The sequence below is a fragment of the Pseudogymnoascus destructans genome, assembly GCF_001641265.1.
Source record: "Pseudogymnoascus destructans isolate 20631-21 unplaced genomic scaffold scaffold_33, whole genome shotgun sequence".
NCBI lineage: Eukaryota > Fungi > Ascomycota > Leotiomycetes > Thelebolales > Thelebolaceae > Pseudogymnoascus > Pseudogymnoascus destructans.
Window position 1 is genome coordinate 55,419 of NW_020167552.1, and position 20,480 is coordinate 75,898.

At 55.6% G+C, this 20,480-nt stretch overlaps 8 protein-coding genes across 8 annotated transcripts; 5 read left to right on the plus strand and 3 right to left on the minus strand.

Moving 5' to 3' along the window:
- Nucleotides 1-363: 363 nt before the first annotated feature.
- On the plus strand, nt 364-2,335 carry VC83_09054 (uncharacterized protein; the record flags this gene model as incomplete). The annotated part of the gene is made up of 4 exons (XM_024472592.1): nt 364-704; nt 774-817; nt 885-1,879; nt 1,925-2,335. Exons 1-4 carry the CDS (start codon nt 637-639, stop codon nt 2,333-2,335), a joined length of 1,518 nt encoding a protein of 505 aa, XP_024319892.1. The 5' UTR covers nt 364-636.
- Nucleotides 2,336-2,726: 391 nt separating this feature from the next.
- VC83_09055 (uncharacterized protein) lies at nt 2,727-5,411 on the plus strand. The gene has a single exon (XM_024472593.1). It carries the CDS (start codon nt 2,965-2,967, stop codon nt 5,101-5,103), a length of 2,139 nt encoding a protein of 712 aa, XP_024319891.1. The 5' UTR covers nt 2,727-2,964; the 3' UTR covers nt 5,104-5,411.
- Nucleotides 5,412-7,309: 1,898 nt separating this feature from the next.
- VC83_09056 (uncharacterized protein) lies at nt 7,310-7,828 on the minus strand (the record flags this gene model as incomplete). Its single annotated transcript, XM_024472594.1, has 1 exon — nt 7,310-7,828. The coding sequence occupies one exon, from the start codon at nt 7,826-7,828 to the stop codon at nt 7,310-7,312; it is 519 nt and encodes a 172-aa protein (XP_024319899.1).
- Nucleotides 7,829-8,054: 226 nt separating this feature from the next.
- VC83_09057 (uncharacterized protein) lies at nt 8,055-8,360 on the minus strand (the record flags this gene model as incomplete). Its single annotated transcript, XM_024472595.1, has 1 exon — nt 8,055-8,360. The coding sequence occupies one exon, from the start codon at nt 8,358-8,360 to the stop codon at nt 8,055-8,057; it is 306 nt and encodes a 101-aa protein (XP_024319893.1).
- A 129-nt stretch (nt 8,361-8,489) lies between these two features.
- On the plus strand, nt 8,490-9,055 carry VC83_09058 (uncharacterized protein; the record flags this gene model as incomplete). Its single annotated transcript, XM_024472596.1, has 2 exons — nt 8,490-8,968; nt 9,039-9,055. The coding sequence occupies exons 1-2, from the start codon at nt 8,815-8,817 to the stop codon at nt 9,053-9,055; spliced, it is 171 nt and encodes a 56-aa protein (XP_024319898.1). The 5' UTR covers nt 8,490-8,814.
- A 914-nt stretch (nt 9,056-9,969) lies between these two features.
- On the plus strand, nt 9,970-12,034 carry VC83_09059 (uncharacterized protein; the record flags this gene model as incomplete). The annotated part of the gene is made up of 2 exons (XM_024472597.1): nt 9,970-11,009; nt 11,818-12,034. The coding sequence occupies 2 exons, from the start codon at nt 9,970-9,972 to the stop codon at nt 12,032-12,034; spliced, it is 1,257 nt and encodes a 418-aa protein (XP_024319897.1).
- Nucleotides 12,035-12,904: 870 nt separating this feature from the next.
- Nucleotides 12,905-13,505, plus strand: VC83_09060 (uncharacterized protein; the record flags this gene model as incomplete). The annotated part of the gene is made up of 2 exons (XM_024472598.1): nt 12,905-13,105; nt 13,161-13,505. The coding sequence occupies 2 exons, from the start codon at nt 12,905-12,907 to the stop codon at nt 13,263-13,265; spliced, it is 306 nt and encodes a 101-aa protein (XP_024319902.1). The 3' UTR covers nt 13,266-13,505.
- A 32-nt stretch (nt 13,506-13,537) lies between these two features.
- Nucleotides 13,538-19,772, minus strand: MOT1 (TATA-binding protein-associated factor mot1; the record flags this gene model as incomplete). Its single annotated transcript, XM_024472599.1, has 5 exons — nt 19,636-19,772; nt 19,396-19,555; nt 19,326-19,343; nt 13,907-19,258; nt 13,538-13,841 (listed from the first exon to the last, which is right to left on the minus strand). Exons 2-5 carry the CDS (start codon nt 19,404-19,406, stop codon nt 13,538-13,540), a joined length of 5,685 nt encoding a protein of 1,894 aa, XP_024319903.1. The 5' UTR covers nt 19,407-19,555; nt 19,636-19,772.
- Nucleotides 19,773-20,480: the final 708 nt, after the last annotated feature.

Here is a 20,480-nt window from a genome sequence, read left to right on the forward strand (position 1 = left end):
GGAGCCGTCGTCACAATGAGCCATGGTGAACCGAAAATACCCATAACGTGTAGAATACGGTATTCCTTCTATAGAACAGATTAGAGTATGTACCGAAGGACTGGGATCAGAATGAGGCCCTGGCCTGAGATGTCGAACCTCGAAATAGAGAAGGAGAGGCTGTTATGGCGCGTTACCTAGCAACGGCGGGTGCACCCGACCTGCAGCATCCGCCGCCCCAGGGTCCGACGGTGGAACATCCGTTAATATACCAATTAATGCCAATTGATGTGTTTTCGATATGGGCGATGGCGATGATGAGCGAGAATGGCCGAGAAATAGAGAGGGAGAAGGAGGGAAAGAGAAGATAGCTACTCATTAGACAAAATATGAATTAGCTTATGTTTCTTGGCTTGCTTTGCTATTCCATCCAGTGTGCTGCACAGGTATCTGGTCAGTGTCTGGTCGCCCTAGTCGCACGGCCGGCATCGCTATCCTATCCGTCGTCGAGTTGACGGTATTCCCAACGTCGACGACGAGGTCGACGACATCCATCAACGACCCCACGAGCAGTCCTGCCTCCAACAACATCAATAGCACAGTAGCCAACACTTATTAGCAATCTTCATAGGCACTGGCAGAGAGGGAGGGAGCACTATGGCCGTTGAGTCGCTGCCGTTTCAGCTGCGTGCTAATAGCTTTGATTTCGCCGAGCTCGACTCCATGTACGACCCATCAAGATCACGGCGCCATCGTGACCATCAGAAATAGGACCTGTACTAATGAAAGACCAGTCACATTTCTCTAGAAGCCCCCGGGCAGTTCGTAAAATACACTGGTGCGTATCCTCTCGATGCGAATGCACTTCCCTCCTCGCGTGCCCACCAGGTGCTGACCAGGCATAGCCAGAGAACATGCTCTCAAGGTAGCAAAGCACCTCGGCGTGCAAAAGGGCCTCATCTACCTCCTCGGGACCCAGTCTGCATCCGCCGAGGACTCAGATCGCGAACTGCCCTTCCGGCAACGCCGCTACTTCTACTACCTCAGCGGCGTCGACTTCCCCGACTGCTCACTGACCTACGACATCGACACCACCAAGCTAACCCTCTACATCCCCGCCCCTGAACCCTCCAAAATCATCTGGCTGGGCCCGACGCCAAGTATCCAGGAATGCCTAGATAAGTACGAGGTAGACCAGGTGACCTACACGTGCGAACTGAGCAACCACATCTTCAAATGGGCTGCCAGCAACTCACACCAGAAGATCTTCCTTCTGCACCCCACCCACACCCCTCCCAGCCTAGCAACCATGACCATAAACCTCGACGCGGCCGCCCTCCAACCCGCCATGGACGAAGCCCGCGTCACCAAATCTGCATACGAGGTCTCCCTCCTCCGCCGCGCCAACGCCATCTCCTCCTCCGCGCATCGCCGCGTCCTTGCCAGCCTGCACTCCGCAACCAACGAGACGCACCTCGAGGCTACCTTCCTCCAAACCTGCATCGCGAAGCACGCCAAGAAGCAAGCCTACGCGCCTATCGTTGCGTCGGGTGAGAACGCAAGCACCCTGCATTACGAGGCCAATAACGAGAACCTCGCGGGCCGGGAACTCGTTTGCCTCGATGCTAGTTGTGAGTGGGAATGCTACGCCGCGGACATCACGCGTACCTTTCCTATTAGCGGGACATTCAGCCCCGAGGCGGCGGCTATCTACGAGATAGTCACTGAGATGCAGACGCGCTGTATTGAAGCACTGCAGCCGGGTGTCATCTTCCGGGACCTCCACGATATGGCGATGGAGAGTGCGATTCGCGGCTTGTTGCGCTTAGGAATTCTGAAGGATGGGACGTATGAGGAGATCCGGGATGCGGGGACTGGACGCCTGTTCTTCCCACATGGAGTAAGTCGTCTGTATGAATGTGAGGTACGGTGCTAACAACAACAGCTCGGCCACCACCTCGGCCTCGAAACGCACGACGTCGAAGGCGCCCATCGTCTCCTCGCAGCCGCCACCCCCTGTGCCGCCTCACTTGCCGTCCCCCGTCCGCCCCCGCCACCGTACACGCATCGCCGCAAGGTTGAAGTGGGGATGGTGCTCACCGTCGAGCCTGGGGTGTACATCTCGCGATACGCGGTGTCAGTGTACGGCGCGGACCCAAAGCACGCGAAGTTCCTCGATTTTGGTGTGATCGAGCGGTATTATAAGGTTGGTGGGGTGAGGATCGAAGACGATTTACTAGTTACGGAGGGTGGGTGTGAGAATTTGACGACGGCGCCGAAGGGGGAGGAGATGTTGGCGATTATTAGGAGGGGGAGAGGGGAGGGGGAGTGTGATGGGAATGAGGGGGTTTATTAGGTTGTTCTACGGTGTATGGGGAGTGAGGTTTATGACGAGCTTGGTTTGAAGTTGGTGTTTTTTGTTAAAGCGAAGCTGCAGTCTCTAGTCTTTCTAGGGTAGATTGAAGCCATATACCAATTGGGTTTATAATGCCAGTTTCTTGGCCAGTTTATATGAACGTCGGCGTGCTGACTCGAACGTAATTATGTCAGTTTTCAAAAGGTCGTCGGACTCTGCTGACAATTACTCCGCATGAAAGTTTCAAAGTCGGGATCCACGGCTCATCGGATTGTGGTTGGTCCCCGATCAGCAATTGACCAGCACCCTCCTGCCAGATGACGATATAGAACCCTACAAACCTGTCCACCCCTACGCTTCGGCGGCTAGAATTTTATATATCCCAGATTGTTTACAAAAGTTGAGCGCGCTGGAATTGGCGGAGTTGAATGAATGAACTGAGTAGACCGCCCGGACGCTGCACCAAGAAGGGCAGTCGGAGCATACATCGACGTCATATACACGAACGGAACCTATGGCGTCTCCAAACGGCCAGCCAACGATTCCTCTCCGCGACATAAGACACAGGAATCCAAATTGAATCCACGACCGCGCACACAGGCACTCACCAGAGCGTGCCAATCGTCGGTATGGCAGCTCTACAAAATGCCCTCCAGACACTCTCCCCCATCGACGCCATCACCGTCCCCCAATCCCCCACCGACCTCGAGACATTCCTAAACACCACATTCGACACCTCACAACTCCTCATCGACTCCGTCCCCCTCCCCGCTCCCGCCTCCCTACCCACCCGGCCGCGATCCTCAACAACAACATCCATCGCCAGCTCCGCTTCCGAAATTACACTCTCCTCCGCGCGCCCCGACTCCCCGCCCCCGGATGTCTCAAAACTCCAAAAAGCATGGGGTAAACCACTCCGCCTCGCCGCAAAAGACAATCCCCTCGGAATGTCCGTCTACAAGCTCGCCGGCACCGACGGGAAGGGCGCATGGTTTGCGCGCCGTAGCGTGCACTGTGGACTCGGCTTCGAGCGCTGGAAACGCGCATTACAACAGGAGTTCCCGGAGACGATGAAGATAGACGGCGGACCCGGCGTAAGCAACATCCGCGGGATTGGCGGGGAGCGTTGCGTTGAGTGTCGAGAGGTGGGAGGGGGGAAGATGGAGGTGTATCATCTCAGTGCGCAGTTTCCTGGGCCAACGACACCGAGGGACTTTGTGACGATGCTGATGACTACCGAGAGGAGGGAGGAGCGCGGGCCAAGACAGTTCATGATTGTCAGTAAGCCATGCATACACCCGCAGACGCCGGTGCGGGACGGCTTTATCAGAGGACAATACCAGAGCGTAGAGCTCATCCGCGAAGTCCCCGTGCTTCCCCCTCCTACCAAATCCGCCTCCATGAACGACCTCGCCGCAACCGGTCAACCGGCCAAACCCCCAAACGAGCGCAAGAGAGCAGAATCCCAAGCCTCAAGCCTCAACCGCTCCGCCGTCGTCCGCAACGCAAACTCCTCCCACCCATCCCGCACCCCCAGCGAAGACCGCCGTCAGCGCGGGCACACCATCTCCTTCGCCGGCTCGCGCGGCGTAGATGGCAAGGGGGAGTACCACGACATCCCCGCCGACGACCCGGAACGCAACCCCGTCGAATGGATAATGCTCACGCGCTCCGACCCCGGCGGTTCCGTCCCGCGCTTCATGGTCGAGCGCGGCACACCGGGGAGTATTGTCGCTGATGCTGCGAAATTCTTGAATTGGGCGTGCTCGGCTGCCCTCGATGTTGTAGGCGATGAAGTCCCTCCTCGAGTTGATGGCGCTGCGGAGAGCGCTAGCGAGAGAGAAGCTGAAATTGAACATCCTGTCGTGCCGGGCGAGGAACCGCGACCCGGCCCTCCCCACGCGCCGCGCGCTCATCCCCCACCCCGCGCATCAACTGAAATCTCCCTCCGCGAATTCCAGACAAACGGCCACCTCGCCAGTCTAGACGGCATTCGCGACCCCCCGCCAAACGAACACTACACCCCCCACATCACAACCGCCTCGCTCTGCCCCCCCGAGCAGAATAATAGGGGCGTCCTGAGCATGGTCACCAATGCCGCGTCAGCAATTTCGAATTTCCTCCCCTCAGCCGGGTACGCAGCTGCGCTGCCGCACGCGCAGTTGAGGGAGAGGAGGTATAGCACTTCTTCTAGCTCTTCCTCGGAGGAGGAGGAGGGGGAGGGGGAGACGGATTTAGGGAGTTCGTCGGGGGGGTCTTTTATGTCTTTTGCGAGTGCGAGGGAGAGGGGGAGTTTTGATGATGCAGATGAGAGCGCGGATGCGGCGTCCGTGGATGCGGCGTCTGTGCCGCCGGTGTATGGAGTGCCTGCACCAATGGGGCCGTCGAGCAGCGAGGAGTCTACTGTGTTACCTGATGCGGCGATTCGGACGGAACCGCTGCGACCGAGCTCGTCGTCGTCGTTGGTGGTGGAGGATGCAGGGGTTTTACGGGCAAGGCGGCGCGCAGCAGCGGCGATAGAGAAGGAAGAAGGCAAGTTCCGGGAGAGGAAGAGGAGGTTGGTGGAGAAAATCGGGAAGGTTCGAAGAAAAGAAGGGGGGGGAGAGAAACTGCGAAAAGCGGAGGAGAGGTATGTGCGTGATCTTGCGCGGGAGGAGGGCAGGCTAGAGAGGGAGGCAGAGAGGGTTGAGCGGCGCAGGGCGAGGGAGGAGGCGAAGGTTGTTAAGGGATGGGGGAGGGGTGGGCGGAGAGGGAGGTCCAGGTGTTGAGGGTGGAGAGGGAGTTGCTGAGGCGCCAGGTGGGGGAGTTGCAGAGGGAGAATACGGTGTTGGCTATGGGGATTGGGAGGATGGAGGGGGGGGAGAAGGTGTTGAGTGAGCTGAGGGGGGGGAGGGCGGAGAGTTTAGGGTTGGTGACGGCGCCGCTGGGGGGGAAGGAGAATGTGAAGGTGTGAGGGGGATGAGGAGAGGGGTTTAGGAGTGAGGAGATGGAGGGGATAGATAGACGCATAGATACTTCAAATCGGTTGCTACTCAATTTCTACTGTGATGGACATCTTACCTTTTCTCAATCCCCTATCTTCCTCAACCACCACTATGACAACTTTAACCCCTGAACCCCTCCTTCCCCCCTTACCTCCAACTCCAACCCCCACCACCATCCTCCGACCTACCCCACGCCCATCTCCCTCCAACCCCCCAACCCATCTTCCTCCAACTCACCCCCAACCCACCCACAACCCAACGCTATCACCTCCCCTAACCTAACCCCTCGGACCGACCGACCCTTAACCACCCCACCTACGCCCCGGCCCGACCCCCCTACCTCACCGCCCACCCGACAGTACCCGCACGCACGTCATCCCCCTCGCACATCCCAACCCACCGCCGCGCCCCCTTCCCAGCTGAGCCGCGCCAGCAGCGCGCGCACATGACCGAGCCAACTCACGCACGCGCGATCATGTGTGCCGGGCGCGTGATGCGTCAGACTTGCCCGTTGGGTTGGGCGTGTAGGGGTCAGTTAGGCCGAGGGAGGGAGGAACAGGAATGCCGGGCGCTCGCTGGTAGGAGTAGTACGATTTTGACTTTTTGGTTTTGGGTTGCACGTGGTGGTGGAATGTTTTTGGAAAGAGGAGGAAGTCACGTGTTGTGGCTGTGCTAGTGCTGCGCCTCGGTGTATACGACTGCTGTGCTCCGTACTCGGTACTTTGCTAGCAAATTTACATCACGTGACTAGTATTAAAACCCTTTAATAACTGTTTAAGTAGGCTAGTTATGTAAAGTATAATGCTTTTGTATTTGGAAACTTTATATACACATACATTCGACTTAAAAAATTTAGCTTGTAAGCTAGCTATATAAGGAAGTTATCAACAACTATAGATTTGCTATACTAATATTTTGTATGGCAAAAACTTAATCGTTTAATAACTTGGGCAAAACAACGCTAATACTGCGATAACTTTCACATGTAATAGAGTACTGTATATAGGTCCTATATGTAAAAGAGGAGTATGCTTTGGTAATTTTATTAATGGAGTTATTTAGGTTTGAAGTTTTTCGTTTTAAGTACCATTGCTAACAAGTTTAGCTGCAAAGGTACATACCCTCGTTACGCCATTCCACTCGTTACGCCACGACTTACGTTACTTACATATGCACGCGCTACAGGGGTTCTTGGAAGAAAGGTGAGGCGTGTGGCGAGCTGTGGCGAGTGCGTTGTATGTCTAGTCCAAGTTGTGCTGGTGCTAAGTGGGTTGTCTTGTTCTCTACTGTATGGCAATAACGAGGTACGGGACGGGGCGTTGGTGACGGGTAGAGTAGTTTGCTGGGTTGGTGTTTGGGTCTTGTCTTGGTTTTGACGACGGGTTGGGAGGGATTGGATCAAGCTCATCGTCACTTCGAACACCCCTCCTTCCCATTGACCACCAACTGATCCCACAATATCGGTCCATCTGCCAGACCCCCTGTTTCCCATCAACGACACGACAGTTCTCCCACAGCCCCCCTTCCAGTCGCGGCGGCAAACCATCACAAGCCCCCTCCATCAACCTTCATATACGCGCTCCTCGATCTCGACCCCCTCAAACGGGCCATAACGAGCTATAGACCCCCCTCCCCGCACCACGGGCACCACGGCTCCCCTCCGCGCTCAGCACTCGCATCACATCTGGCGTTTCGCCTGCAGGCGCGGGGATCGAGTCGTGCCTCTGCAATACTTGCTGGTAGTTCTAGCCGATATGCCACTTGTCCAATTCGTTCTAGAATCTTAAATGGACCAACTTGCTTATGAGCATGATGCTACCGCCCTGGAAGGGGGTGGGTAACCTCCTGGGTGGTCGCTGCAGGACAGACCAGAGATGGGAGCGCCGACATGACGCGCAGGCAGCTTGGTCCATGCCATTCCCTATCTCCCATCCTCCAAGCTCATCTCAACTCAGCTCAGCTTCCTCCCAGCCATCGTCGTCGGCCGCATCTAGAAGCCCCTGCATATCCCCCATCCAATATCCCATTTCCCGCGCCTGTCGCGCCTTTTCCTCGCACCATCAGCGGACCGTCTCGAGCCCTTCGAGACCGCTAGTGGAGAGAGATATCCCGGCTGGTGGTTCGGCGGTGATCGTGCAACGAGAGGAGGAGGGGTGTTGGGGAGGAAAAGGTGGACGGAGTAGGCCGGCGTCAGCTGAGTGGTGTGGTTGAGCGGGAGGCGTCTACGGGCGCTGATTCGCTGGGTGTCGGGCCAGTTGGGACCGTGGAATTCTGCGATTTGCGGCTTTAGGGCTGTGATTCGTCGGCAGCGGGGGATGGTGGAGAAGGTGGTGGGGGGATTGTGGAAGGGAGGAGGATGGGAAAGGTGATATTGGTGTAGTTCATATAGGATGATCCATCCGGAGGGTTTCGCTCGTTTTGGCCACTCTGGTCCTTCTCCTGGTGGGAGGAACGGGGAAGGGGAGACGACCGAGGGTCCGCGGGTGTTGGGATGAGAGATATCTGCCATTTGCTTGTAGCGCGCCTATCAGACCCTGGGAGTTCGTACGTACGTACAGTACAGTACTGTACTTCGGGGTCTACTTTCACGACGATACGGTATGGAGGGGCTTGCGCGGATGTCAGAAGCCAGGAGGTAGGAGGCAGCGGGAGAGAGTGAGTGGTCTGCACTGGAGTTTTCAGCTGCAGTGAGGAAATGACGGGGTGCCTTCTTAAGCCTGGGATAGCCGATCAGCTCAACGAGGGACGGCAGTGGGGCGCATAAACTGCATCTGTTCGTAACTCTCTGTGTCCAGGGTTGAGTCGGGCGTCGTCGTTTGTCGTGGTGAGTGGCGGCGATGACGAGGCGGCCTGGTCTGCAAGCATTCCTCGTGCCTTGTTGGTTTGGGGTTGCGATGGCGGCCTTCCTCTGGGTCGGTGACATGTGTCGGTGGCATGTAATATGCATCATGGGTGCGTGTGTGCGTGCGTGTGCGGGCATTGCGCGGATTTCGGGTGCGGCAGTGGGAGTGGAGAGCTGCTTGCATGGGTGGTTGCTGCATGCATGCACAGCCCTGGAGATGGGGATGGAGATGGAGATGGAGATGGAGATGGGGATGGAGATGGAGATGGAGATGGAGATGGAGATGGAGATGGGGATGGAGATGGAGATGGAGTCGCCGGTTCCCGGTGGTTGTTTAAGTGTTTAGTGGAGTGGTGATGGCCGTTGAAGGGGAGTGTGATCTGTGGGTTGTAGTTCAGCCTGAAGCTGTGAGAGCCCGGTGAGAGAGCGGTGAGAGCGCGGCGAAGTGCGCCGTGAGCAGCGATAGTGGCTAGGCAGTTATAATATGATGCGGTGTAGTATAGATGCTTGATGCTTTCAGACGCAGGCAGACTGGCCGTTCTCGGCGACGGCGACGGCGACGGCGATGATGTTAGCCACCAACACAACGCACAACAGGTACTTACCATGTCGTTGGTAAGTTGGTGTGTTGGTAGGTACCAACCGTGACTGTCATGCTCGCCATCATGCTCGCCATCATGCTCGCCGCCATGGAAGTTGCAGGAAGCCCTGGAAGCCCTGGAAGCCCTGGAAGCCCTGGAAGCCTGGGAAGCCTGGAAGCCTGGAAGCCCTGGAAGCCTGGAAGCCCTGGAAGCCCTACCTTTCTAGGTACAGATTCCGCTAATCGACTTGTACCGATGCACTGACATGCACTGACATGCACTGACATTTCTCGGAGGTACCGAAAGTTACTAAATGTACTACAATCGCCACTGTTTAGTGTGTTCTCGGTACTTCCGATGCATGCTTGCGGCCTTCCCCCCCCTCCCTTCCCACTCTTTCTGACCACAACAACTACGCAATTCAACCGCCTCTTTTACTCTCTTTGGCCGCCTCTTCACTCTCTTTGGCCGCCTCTTCACTCTCTTTGGCCACCTCTTCTGATGCTCTATAGTCAGTCTGTCCGTATATGCCGTGTATACCTTGCATGTCTTCCTTGTCATTTCATGTATGCCATATGCAACGTATGCCATCTATAGAAACCCATAGGGCAAGTATGACTGTGTGTGAGCCGATGTGTGAGTGCTGACCCGTCTCCTCCTCCTCCTCCTCCTCCTCCTCCTCCTCCTCCTCCTCCTCCTCTCTCCCTTCCTCCCTTTCTTCTTCTCTCTCTTTCGCCCTTCTCTTCTTCTCTTCTCTCACTCACTCACTCCCTTGTCATCCTCCCCTCTTTCTCCTCCTCTTTCTCCTCCTCTTTCTCCTCCTCTTTCTCCTCCTCTTCCCCCTCCTACCTCACTACCTCTCTCTTCTTCTGGTCACCTCTCTCTTCCCCTCTCGGCCACCTTCCCCGTCCTCCTTCGCCTCCCTTTGAAATACTCCGCCTTCTCCCTCCCTCTTTTCTTGCCCTCATTGGTGTGCTCGTCATATACGCCCGCTTTCCTCAGCTCTCAACGTCGTCCAACATCGTCCCTCCAACGTCGCTGTGCGGGTCGGCCCAACTAATTCCCAACTATCCGGAGAGTCCGCCACACTGCTCGCCCCCCCCCCGCTTCGTATATCTTGACCTCACTGTCTTAATACCGTCCCACACCCATCGACAAGATCCTGGTTCCCCCCTCAACAGAAACTCAAAGCCTTATCCACGCCACGCCTCATCGTCACTGTCTCAGATGCCTCCTCAGCTCCTACCCGCCTCGGCGGCTGCCTTTGCGCCGCGGGCCTCATCAGTGAATGTGGTTTTAGGATCGAAAGTAGAGCCGTGGTTAACACAAACCCTCAAGAGGATAAACCGGATCAAGCGCCCGCTCAACAGCGTCCCTCAGCACCAGAGATGTTTAACGGAAACACTGTCGTCGACGAATGCGATATGGACTCTGACCTCAATCATGCTGCCCAAGGCGCCCGACTCGGAGTTGTGCAAGGACTCTAACCCGTTGATAGAAGCCCTCTTCAACTTCCAGCTCGTCCACATCGAGGCCTACATCGTGCACGTCGACATGGTGCTCCGGAATGAGGTCGCCTTCAAGTTAACACCCGAGTCGATAGAGGCCCTGATCGAGTACCACAAGGAAATCCACTGCGTCGACATCGCAGCCAGGACGTACAACTGGCTAGAGAAGGAACTTCAGGTCAAGAAGCTGCACGAGGAATTCATCCAAGCCATCAACAAGTTCGTATATAGGACGAATGCGACTGCGCTGGAAGGTCTGGAAGAGGAAGGTGCCGGTGAGCTGCTGTGCGGAAAGAGCGAAGAGGCCAAGAACAACATCATGAACTTGTTCCTTCCTCTCCTTCCTCCTCCACCGAGGGTCGTGGACGTCATCAGGCCTCAGACGCTCTTTCCAAGTTCGGTGTCCGGAGGTGGCTGGTGGACACAGTCGCAACCGATGCTTCAAAACCCGGTGCCCGCGCCATCGGATGTCTGGAGGTTGCTACCATCTAGCCCAAGCACAACCTCATCCGTCGACAGCAATACGCTGTGGGCGAGCATGAGCATGGGAGATAACTTCCAGCTGCCGTCGCCCGCGCCTTCCTTCAGTCAGCCCTACACGACGACGCCAGGGATGTACTTTCCTCAACCGCCCGTCAGCTCGCCCATCCCGCACCTGCCGCTACCAAGTATGCTTGCGCCGCAACCCTGCGGCGTCAGTGTCGGCTTCAATAGCTTCGGAAACGGATGGGATCGATACCAGGAGCACGCCATGTCGATGTGACAACCAAAGCCCGACATGTACGCGAACACACATGCTACCCCTTTGCTGCGTCACTACTACTATTAGTTAGACAGTTGCAAACCGGGCACCCACGAGATTCACGACAGTCGAACGAGCTTTAGCGTCATTTTCGTTATTGATATACGAACACCTGGCGGCATTTTTTAAACTTCTTTCTACGTTGCGAGAGCGGACTACAGCACACCACTCAGCAAACGACAGACCATCTTTTAATAGCCTTTGTTTTTTTCCTACACGTTTTCCCTTAACAATCTCGGCCATATTTAGCGCAGCGGGTTTACATTTCGGATTTCGGCGTCGGAGCAGCGAACACAGCTGCGTCCTTTCCCCATCCGAGGGGTTCCTTCAAACACAACAACCGCGAGCTCGGCCTCACCACTATAGTTCCCTTGGACCATTCATCACATGCATCTACCGGCAGGACACTGGGAGGATTGTTATACTCGTCGATTGTTATCTGTTTATTTTTTGGGGGGGGGCTTTTTTTTTGGATATCATGTCGAAGCGATGCATTATAAGAGAGGAGGTACAACGCAGCAATGCGCAGGAACAATTTTTTTTACAACTACAACAATGGCCGGAACAACAGCACACGTTTCTGGGAAACAGACTTTCATTTCTTCTTCTGGCTTTCCCCCCGGTTTCTCGTTCGCGAAAAACGACCCGCTCCAGGCTTTCCACAACCGCGAAGGAATACAAACTCCTACGACCCGGCCTGTCTTTCGCACAAACATACACACACAAAGGGAGGGATCCCCACCAACCCACAAAACAAAAAGGTAGAGATCGACTACCGCGCCGCCCCGCGACGCAACAAGCCACGGCCCCTGTCCCTGTCCCAGTTCTCCAGCAGACGGGACATACAGCCCCGTGGCGCGTTGCGGATAGCGGCGCGAATCGATTCCTGCGATGGTATCCGCGCGCCCTCCTCTCCCTCACTTCCCCCTCACCGCAACCAGCGCCGCTCGCTCTATTCTGCGTGCAGATAGACGGGCCGTAATGGGAGCGTGAGCGAGGGAGAAAAAGAGGACGCGTGGTTGCTGGCAGCCTGGCGCTGCTTGGACTATCGGACCTACCTTATCCCCCCTGGCTCTGTGGTACTCGCGTGAGGAGCTCACGTCTGCTTTGCACTGCATCGTTCTCTCGGGGCTCTTCCGCGCCATGCGCAGAGGGGCAATTGGGGAGTGCGAGATGGAGCGAAACGGAACGGAATGAAGGGAGTAAACGGAACAGAAAGAGCATGGGACGCTGGTCGTCGCCGGGAAGCCCCTGGGACGCGGCGCTTGCGCCGCGGGTTTTTCGTGGATGCGCGGGGAGGTTTTACGTTATGGATATGGGCTCGCTGCTGTGCAGCGGGGGGGATCATTGGGTGGTTAGGAGGGTGGAAATGATGCCTGGGCGGTTGGATGGCCTGCGGCTACTGGGGGTTGTGTTTGGGTAGTTCGTGGGAGGAGGTGGATGTGCCGGTGGATGTAGGTTATGGTTTTGGTATTGATAATTCAATTGAGAAACCCTTCAAATATGAAACTTGGTGTCCTGAGTTTGTATATGAGTGACTTATATATCAAATAGTGGACCTATTTAACGTAAGGTGTTGGCGATGCTAAAGTGCTATATGGTATAAATAGATATCGACCCCACGTCCCCGCGTCCTAGACTGTCTGTGTTGCACAAGGCTGCGCACGATGAGGGGTACTATGGAGCATGGATGGGCCACCAACAAGGCTATGCCGTAGGATGATAAGTCTTGGACCCGAAAGACCACATAAATACGCGCAACGTGCGAGATTTTAAATATTTTCGACTTCCACGACCCCTTCCCCCTCGCCGCCGCGCGAATGCACCCCTTCGTCACCACCGCCGCGTCGATATGCACGCGCGAACCCGCCGGCGACGGCGCGACCTGGCATCCGCTGTCCGAAAACCACGCGCTGCTCCTGCTCGAAATCGTCCCGGGGCTGCTGATCGTGACCCGCACGTCATGTGGAGCTGTCAGCGGACGACGAGGGATCTGAAATGCACGCTTATGGGCTCGCTGTTTGGCTGGGACGGGGAGAGCGGTGTTGGCGAGGTATGGGATGGCGGGGTCGGGGTTTAGGGCGGATATGGTGTTTGATATTTTGAAGGGGGGGGTTGAGTTTGAGTTGGGGATTGTGGTGCAGGCTTTTGCGAGGTTGGAGTCGGATAAGAGGAAGCTTGTGGAGGAGGGGAAGGGGAAGAAGGGGAGGTAGGGGGGGGGGTACGCTTGTCACGCAGATGTTGGGAGAGGGACTGGATACGGTGTAGAGTGGCTGAGGCTTCATAAATGCGGGCGCTCTCGCGGGCCATCTTCTTTTCCCTCTTGATTATCAGGGCTTCCGTCTCGTAAGTAAAGTACAAATACAGGTCGAACTATAAATACATTCATCCCCATCCTTTTCCCCCATCTCAACCCCCTCCCTCCATACGCCACGAAAAAGCACATCCCAAACGCCCACACTGACCCCCCACCTCCACCCATAGACTACCCCTTCATCCTCCCCAAAAACCCATCCAGACTAAATTCCTCCTCATACAGTCCCTCCTCCCACAACTCCCCAATCTCATCCAGATACCCCTTCTTCCCCTTCTCTCTAACCTCACCCGTCACATCCACCGCATCCTCTTCGCCTTCCTTGGCGGCGCCCGCAGCGCTCGGAGGCGCAAGTCCAGGCAGCTCGTCGGAGAGCTGGAAGAGGTCGAGGATCTGATCTGTTTCCATGGTAGCCAGGCCGGCGTTCTGCTGATTGACGACCGTGGAGGCGACGTCGATTTTGAAGCGTTGGAGACTGCAGACAAACAGTTAGTTTTCGTACTATACCGAGAGATAGGCGAGGGGAAATGGGGCACATACGACATAATCTTCTCCTCAAGCGTCCCACGCGTAATCAACCGATACACATTAACCACCTTCTTCTGCCCAATTCTATGCGCACGATCCATAGCCTGCAAATCCTTCTGCGGATTCCAATCATGCTCCACGAAAATAACCGTATCAGCACCCGTCAAATTCAGCCCCAGACCACCAACCGACGTTGTCAGCAGGAGCACATCGATCGATGGGTCACTGTTGAATTGGTTCACGATATCCTGGCGCTTGTTGGCCTCCACCCCACCGTCAAGACGGAGGGATGTCACGCCCGGAAGCATCTTCCGCAGTACCTCGCTCTGCACCATCTCGAGCATCTCCTTCATCTGACAGAAGATCAGCGCGCGATGCGGTGACACAGCCGCCGCACCGGCAAGTTCTCCCGCAGCGGGTTCGCGTCCAATACCGCAATCGACGAGAAGATCTCGGAGGGCAGTGAGTTTAGGCGCATGTACAGGATCCGACAGCGACGTATTGTTCTTAGCGAGGTAAGCCTGAGTATCCGCATACTGCTTATGCCCCTCCTTCATAACAAGCGCCGGCGAATTGCACAATTTGCGCATATACTGCAAGGCCTGGAAAATATGCTGTTTCGAGTCCTTATCCCCCGCAGACGCCTTCTCCGCGAGCGTCTTCCCATTCTTCTTAGTGAAGTCCTCGAACAACTTCTTCTGAAGGGGGGAGAGATCGCAGTAGTAGTTCTGCAGGATCTTGGGGGGGAGGTCGTCGAGGACTTCTTCCTTCAGGCGGCGCAGGAGGAAGGGGAGAACTTGCTTGTGCAGCGCTTCGATGGCGAGGGCCCCGGCTTCTTGCTCTTTGGAGGAGGGCTTGCCGAAGCGCGAGGCGGCGATGGGTCTGGCGAAGCGGTCGAGGAAGACTTTTTCGGCGCCGAGGAAGCCGGGCATGAGGAAGTCGAAGAGTGACCACAGCTCTAGCACGTTGTTCTGGATCGGCGTACCGGAGAGGATGAGACGGTGGTTGGATAGCAGGCGCTTAACAGCTATGGTAACCTTGGCGCGCGGGTTCTTGATCAAGTGACCCTCGTCCAGTACGAGGTAGTTCCAGTTGATGGGCGCGAGGACTTCGGCGTCGTTACGGCAGATATCGTACGAAGTGATCACTACATCCGTCTTGTCAAGTTGGTCGCGCACTTTGCTGCGCTCATTGGGCGGGCCAACATAGGCGGTGCAAGTCAGGAATGGCGCATACGTCCTAATCTCTTGCTGCCAATGGCCGGAGAGAGTGGGTGGACAGACAATAAGCGTGGGCATCTTGCGAAGCTCCAACGCACCCGTCTTCTTGAACTCTTCTGCGCGTAGATGATGGTCACTAGCAACAATACACAGCGTCTGCAGCGTCTTTCCGAGACCCATGTCGTCGCAAAGAATGCCATGCAAGTGGTACTTATTGAGGAAGTTGAGCCAGTTGACACCTTCTTGCTGGTAAGAGCGGAGCTCGGCCTTGATGGCGACCGGGATAGTGAAGGGCTCGACCTTGTGTGGGTCGAGGAGCTGTGCGATGAATGTACGCTCGCGGTCACGGCCCTTGAGGAGTTCCTCTGATAATCCTGGGGGATCGGGGATACCGGCCTCGAGCGGCACGAGCTTGACGAGGGTGGCGAACGTGGTGGTTGCGATTAGACGGACATCATTATCGGAGTCGCTCATACGACCCAGAACAGGGACGATCAGGAAAATAACGTAAGGTAGGATATTATCGCCCATGACGTGGATAAGATGGTAAATGCACTCCGTAGCACCCTGTCTGAAGTTCAGGTCTAGAGGATTACTGATCGAGGGCAGTACCTTCTCAACCAACATCGTCATGGCATGAACAGTGATAACACTGCAAACCGTAGCAAGGCACTTGGCAGCCATATACCGGAAGACAGACAGCTCAGAATGGAGCGCCTTGACAACCATAGGGAGTAGACCCATGACGAACGGATGCAGGTCTTTGTGCAACGTCGGCGTAAGTGCGCGCAGCACCGACATCCCATCAATAACATCCTGGCCCAGCGGCTTCTCAGGATCCTTCGCCTCCTCAGGCAAATCGCCCACGAAGACTTGCGTCAGAGCATCATTCATAACACCCTTGAGCGTCGGAACTTGCTCCAGCAACTCGGCGCCGAATATATCAGACAGTTGCTCCAGCGCCTCCTTGGCGCCGCGACGCATAATACGCGCCTCCTTTGCCTCGCGTGCAAACTTGGCCGCATCGACGTGGTCCTTTCTATCCTCCTCTTTACGTAGCGACAAGATGGCCGTGCGCAGCTCTGCATTGGGCGTGAACTCGGGCGTCTCGGCTGTGTCGATACAGCAGTACTTGGCGAGGTTGGAGACGATCTTGTCCGCGGGACCACGGCGGCCCGATAGAGCGAATAGCTGGACGAGCTGCGCAACGGACAGCGCGGAGCGACGCTGGAGTTCGAGGTTGTCCTCCTTCTTGATGCTATCCATGAGAGCCTTAATCGTATTAGAAGGTTTCTTAGGCGCCGCGCCCATCGACACTAGCGCCCCCGCCGCCGCAGACTTGACGCGAATATCGCGATGCAGTTTAACCGCCTTCGCGTTCTCAATAGCCGTCATAGCGCTCTCCCTAGCCTCATTGAGCGCATCCTTAGCGATCAACTTCTGCGCTCCAGAGAGCGACTTCTTCAGCCTCTCGAAATCCTCATTGACGCACTTATCCGCGTTGATGATGGAGAAGGCATCTGGTCCCGCCTCGGCCTCGCCCTGGCACACCACGGCGAGCGTGGGGAGTCTGCTTTGGGAGGCTTTGCCGATGTCGCGAAAGGTGTTAAGCAGGGCGGCGCATTGCGCGCGGACGAGCTGGATGAAGCTGACCAGGTCGCGGTAGTGGGCGGGCCTGTCGCTTTCGGTGATTGTTTGGAGGGGCTCCTTGAAGCGGGACACGGTGTCTTTGGACTCGGAGTTCTTGGCGTATTCATCTATGATTGCTGCGGATGCGAGTTGTGTTGAGGCAAACGCGGACGAGAGACCTTGGAGGATTGCGGTATCGTAGGCGCCCAAGTCGCTGACAGGGAGGAGAGACAGTAGAAGACCCATTGCCTTGGCTGCTGAGACCCTTGAGCGGATCAAGATGTCCATGCCAACGAGATCGACATCGCCTTGCATCATGTGTCCATCCACATCGTGAGATGACGAAGGGGCTGCCTCAATTTGCTTTGTAGATTTCCTGCGGCGCTTAGCAGAGGGCTCTTGATTGCTCAAAGTAGGCGATAGTTGCCGTGCGAGGTGAGCAGGGATGCTGTAGCTCGATCCTGACGGGCGCATAAACAACGTCGGGTTCATGGGCAGCGGATGCCTCGAGACGCCGATGGGGTGGAGCGACAGTTGTAACAGAGGCTCGACGTGTGGAGCGAACTCGGCAGCGAGGGCGAACACGTCTTGTTTCGACATGTAGGTGACTAGTGCCGTCCATACCTGCAGAGAGAGTCGGAGAGTATCTTCGTTGCGCTCGACTAGGATGTTTTGATAGACGAGACGAAGGGTCCTGCCGTTGAGCCACCCGCGTGTGCCTTCGCCTTCAATGTGAACAAAGGTGAGCAAGGCTCTAAGAACAGCCGAGCGAACTGATGTAATGGTGTGTCGGAGGAATGGGTACAACCTAGGCACAAGCTCGGCGAAAGACTGGTCCGGGTCTTCCAAGGCATTGACCTTCATCGCTTCCAGGACCTCTGGGTAACTGCAAAGCTTGGCCAAAAGGTCCATGATTTGGCCCGTGCTAGCACTCAGATCATCTCCCAAGTCCATCAAACACATCCAAACGATCTCGATCAGATCCTTCAGCTTCTCGGGGCGGAGGTTGACGAAATCCTGCGCGATTGGGATGAGAGTTGCCGCGCTAACGGATCGTACATCATCGTCGGCATCGCCGAGGCCTTTCATAACAGCCCGGATGACTCCGTCGATGAGCCCCCCGTCTTTGAGGAGTAGATCGTTGCGGACCGCGACGAGGTAGCGGAGACCGATCATACCGCCGTGGCACACAGCCCAGGCAGGGCGTTCCAACCCGAGCTCATCCTGCATCACCATCTGCAGGAGAATGCGGAATACAGCGTAAACACTCAGCGACGGGAGATGTGAGAGGAGCGCACCGAGAGTCTGGCCGATCGACTCGCGAATGGGCGCTACAACATTGTCCGACACGTAATCTCCGAACCTATCGAGCGTGAGCACGCAGCATAGTCTGCACGCCAAATCGTCAAGCCATTGCCTGTTCAGTCGGTCGTTTTGGGTGCGCGACTTGCCACGAGCTCGGCCAGCGCCGTGTCCGTGGACGCGGATGATTTCACGGAGACCAAGAGATGCTCCATGGCGTACCTCCCAACAGGAGTCGAACAGGTTGACCATGAGCAGCTCGCACAGTCTTTCAAAAGGCCACTCTGCACCTGCAGACTCCTCGTCTTCTTGGATCTCGGATTTGACTGGGACGATCGGGCCCTTGAACTCTGAGACGACCTTGGTGTCTTCCTCCACCTCGGCAGGCCTGTCGAGCGAGAAGTAGTCCTTGACTTTGCCGTTTGACTCTTCCTCCCCGGTGGATTCGCCTGGCATGGCGGCATCCTCGGTGGAAATACTCGGCTTCTTTCCTGACAGATCCACGAGACGGTTCTTGCTCCCTGCTTGGAGCGCCTCGCGCTTGCGCTTTCGTTTCAGCACATTGAGTTGGCGTGCGCTGAGACCACTGTCGCCATTGGCGTTCGAACTGGCCTCGAAGCACTTAGAATCATCATGTGACCCCGAATTGCCGTTCGCCTGGTCGCTGGGCGGGGGCGAGGTGGTAGTCGGGACGGGAATGATATCGATGTCCATACAGAGGTCATCCTCGTGGAATTTACCCCTCAGACCAAGCCGAGTTGGCAGAGTCTTCTTCTTGTGGGCCAGGCGTTCCGAGGGATCCAGACGAGCCAGGGCAAACTCGTACTCCCTGCCTGTTCCTCGGGCGAGCTCCTTGCCATATTTCAGCACTTGAGAAATGTCAAGGTTCTCGAGGGCCAAGCGGAATCCGTCGACATTTGCGAGGCTGTTCTCGCTCTTATCCTCGGTTTTGACTAGGGATGAGGACTCCTCCTCGATGGCCATGGGATCCTCCTTGGCCTCATCCTCGTTAGGGTCATACTTCTCGGCATTTTCAACGATGCCGCCTAGAGCTTTGGCAGCGGCGACTCGGGTCTCCCATGTCCTGTGGTGCAGGTATGGGACGACTCTGGATAGTAAGCTGAAGAGATCATCGGGGTGAGCCTTTTGAACATCTGCGAGCTGTTGGGCTGCAGTGTTTCTGATTAATGGGGTGCTTCCTGTTTCCAGTAGCCTACATGGAATTAGTATACACAGAGGGAAGTGTAGGGCCGCCTTCATCAGCAACTGAGTGAACTTACGTGACCAATCGATCCAATCTGTAGATATTATTAGTATATGAGACTTGGGTGGCGGGACGATGAAACTCACCTAGACGCCATTTTCAGGTCAACGTCTCAGGTCGACTCCGGCCTTGCGGTCAGAGAGGGCCTGCAGTGTTATTTGGAAGACAGAAGCCTCTTTACAATAATTGCGCCATTTAATATTCTTTTGGTGGTGATGTTGATGAAGATTGAGCTTAGAGGTGAGACTGGGTGACAAGCGCACGTGATCAGCAGGGTTCTTTGATCGAGTCTTCTTAGATAGAATAGATAGAACAGTGGTAAATACCCTTTTTATTATTTATTGGTCGACGAAGGGTAGTATTAATATAATATCGTAACTCTCTCTCCAATCAATGGTAGGTAGTGTGAGAGTGGTGTTGTGTGATAAGAAGGAAGGATGGAAGGAAGGAAGGAAGGAAGGAAGGAAGGAAGGGAAGGAAGGTGATCGTATATCACGTGCTGTTTATACACGTGATTGGTCTGTGTCGCTTCGTTGAAAATTGGCGGGCGGTCGGCGGGATTAAAGGGATCTCCTACCATGATTATATACCTGATCACCGCAGATTTCGCAAAAATTTCCGCAAATTTCACCTGCGTGCTCGCTTATTTAGCGTGCAGCCACACCCCTGTCGTCACAGCCGCCTCAACTTTTTTTTTGGTATAGAGACAGTCTGATCAGTGGCTTTCTTTAACCTTTCTTACACGCGATTATACGCGTTCGAAGGTGTTCATAGGCGTAAATACGCGATCAACCGCGATCATACGAGCAACATTTGCTCGTAATCTGCGGGAAATTACCTTGCTCTGCTTATTATCACTTTGAGGATTTACGGTACAGTAATTATGAATGGAATATGGGTCCTTGATACTCTCCTTGATCACCTATCTATCACACCGCGACGATCACACCGCGACTATCACGCCGCGACTGCCCGATGAGAGACACAATCGTGCATGCAGCAACTCACTGTACTCACTCACTGATCTCACTCACTTACGTTTAACCTTCTGAGTCAGTAGGGACAAGGTCAGGAAGCACAAAGCCAGGAAGCACAAAGCCAGGAGGAGCGGCCAACGTCCCAAATTTCCCCATAAACACGCGTCGCAATGTTGTTTGTCTGCAATGTATTC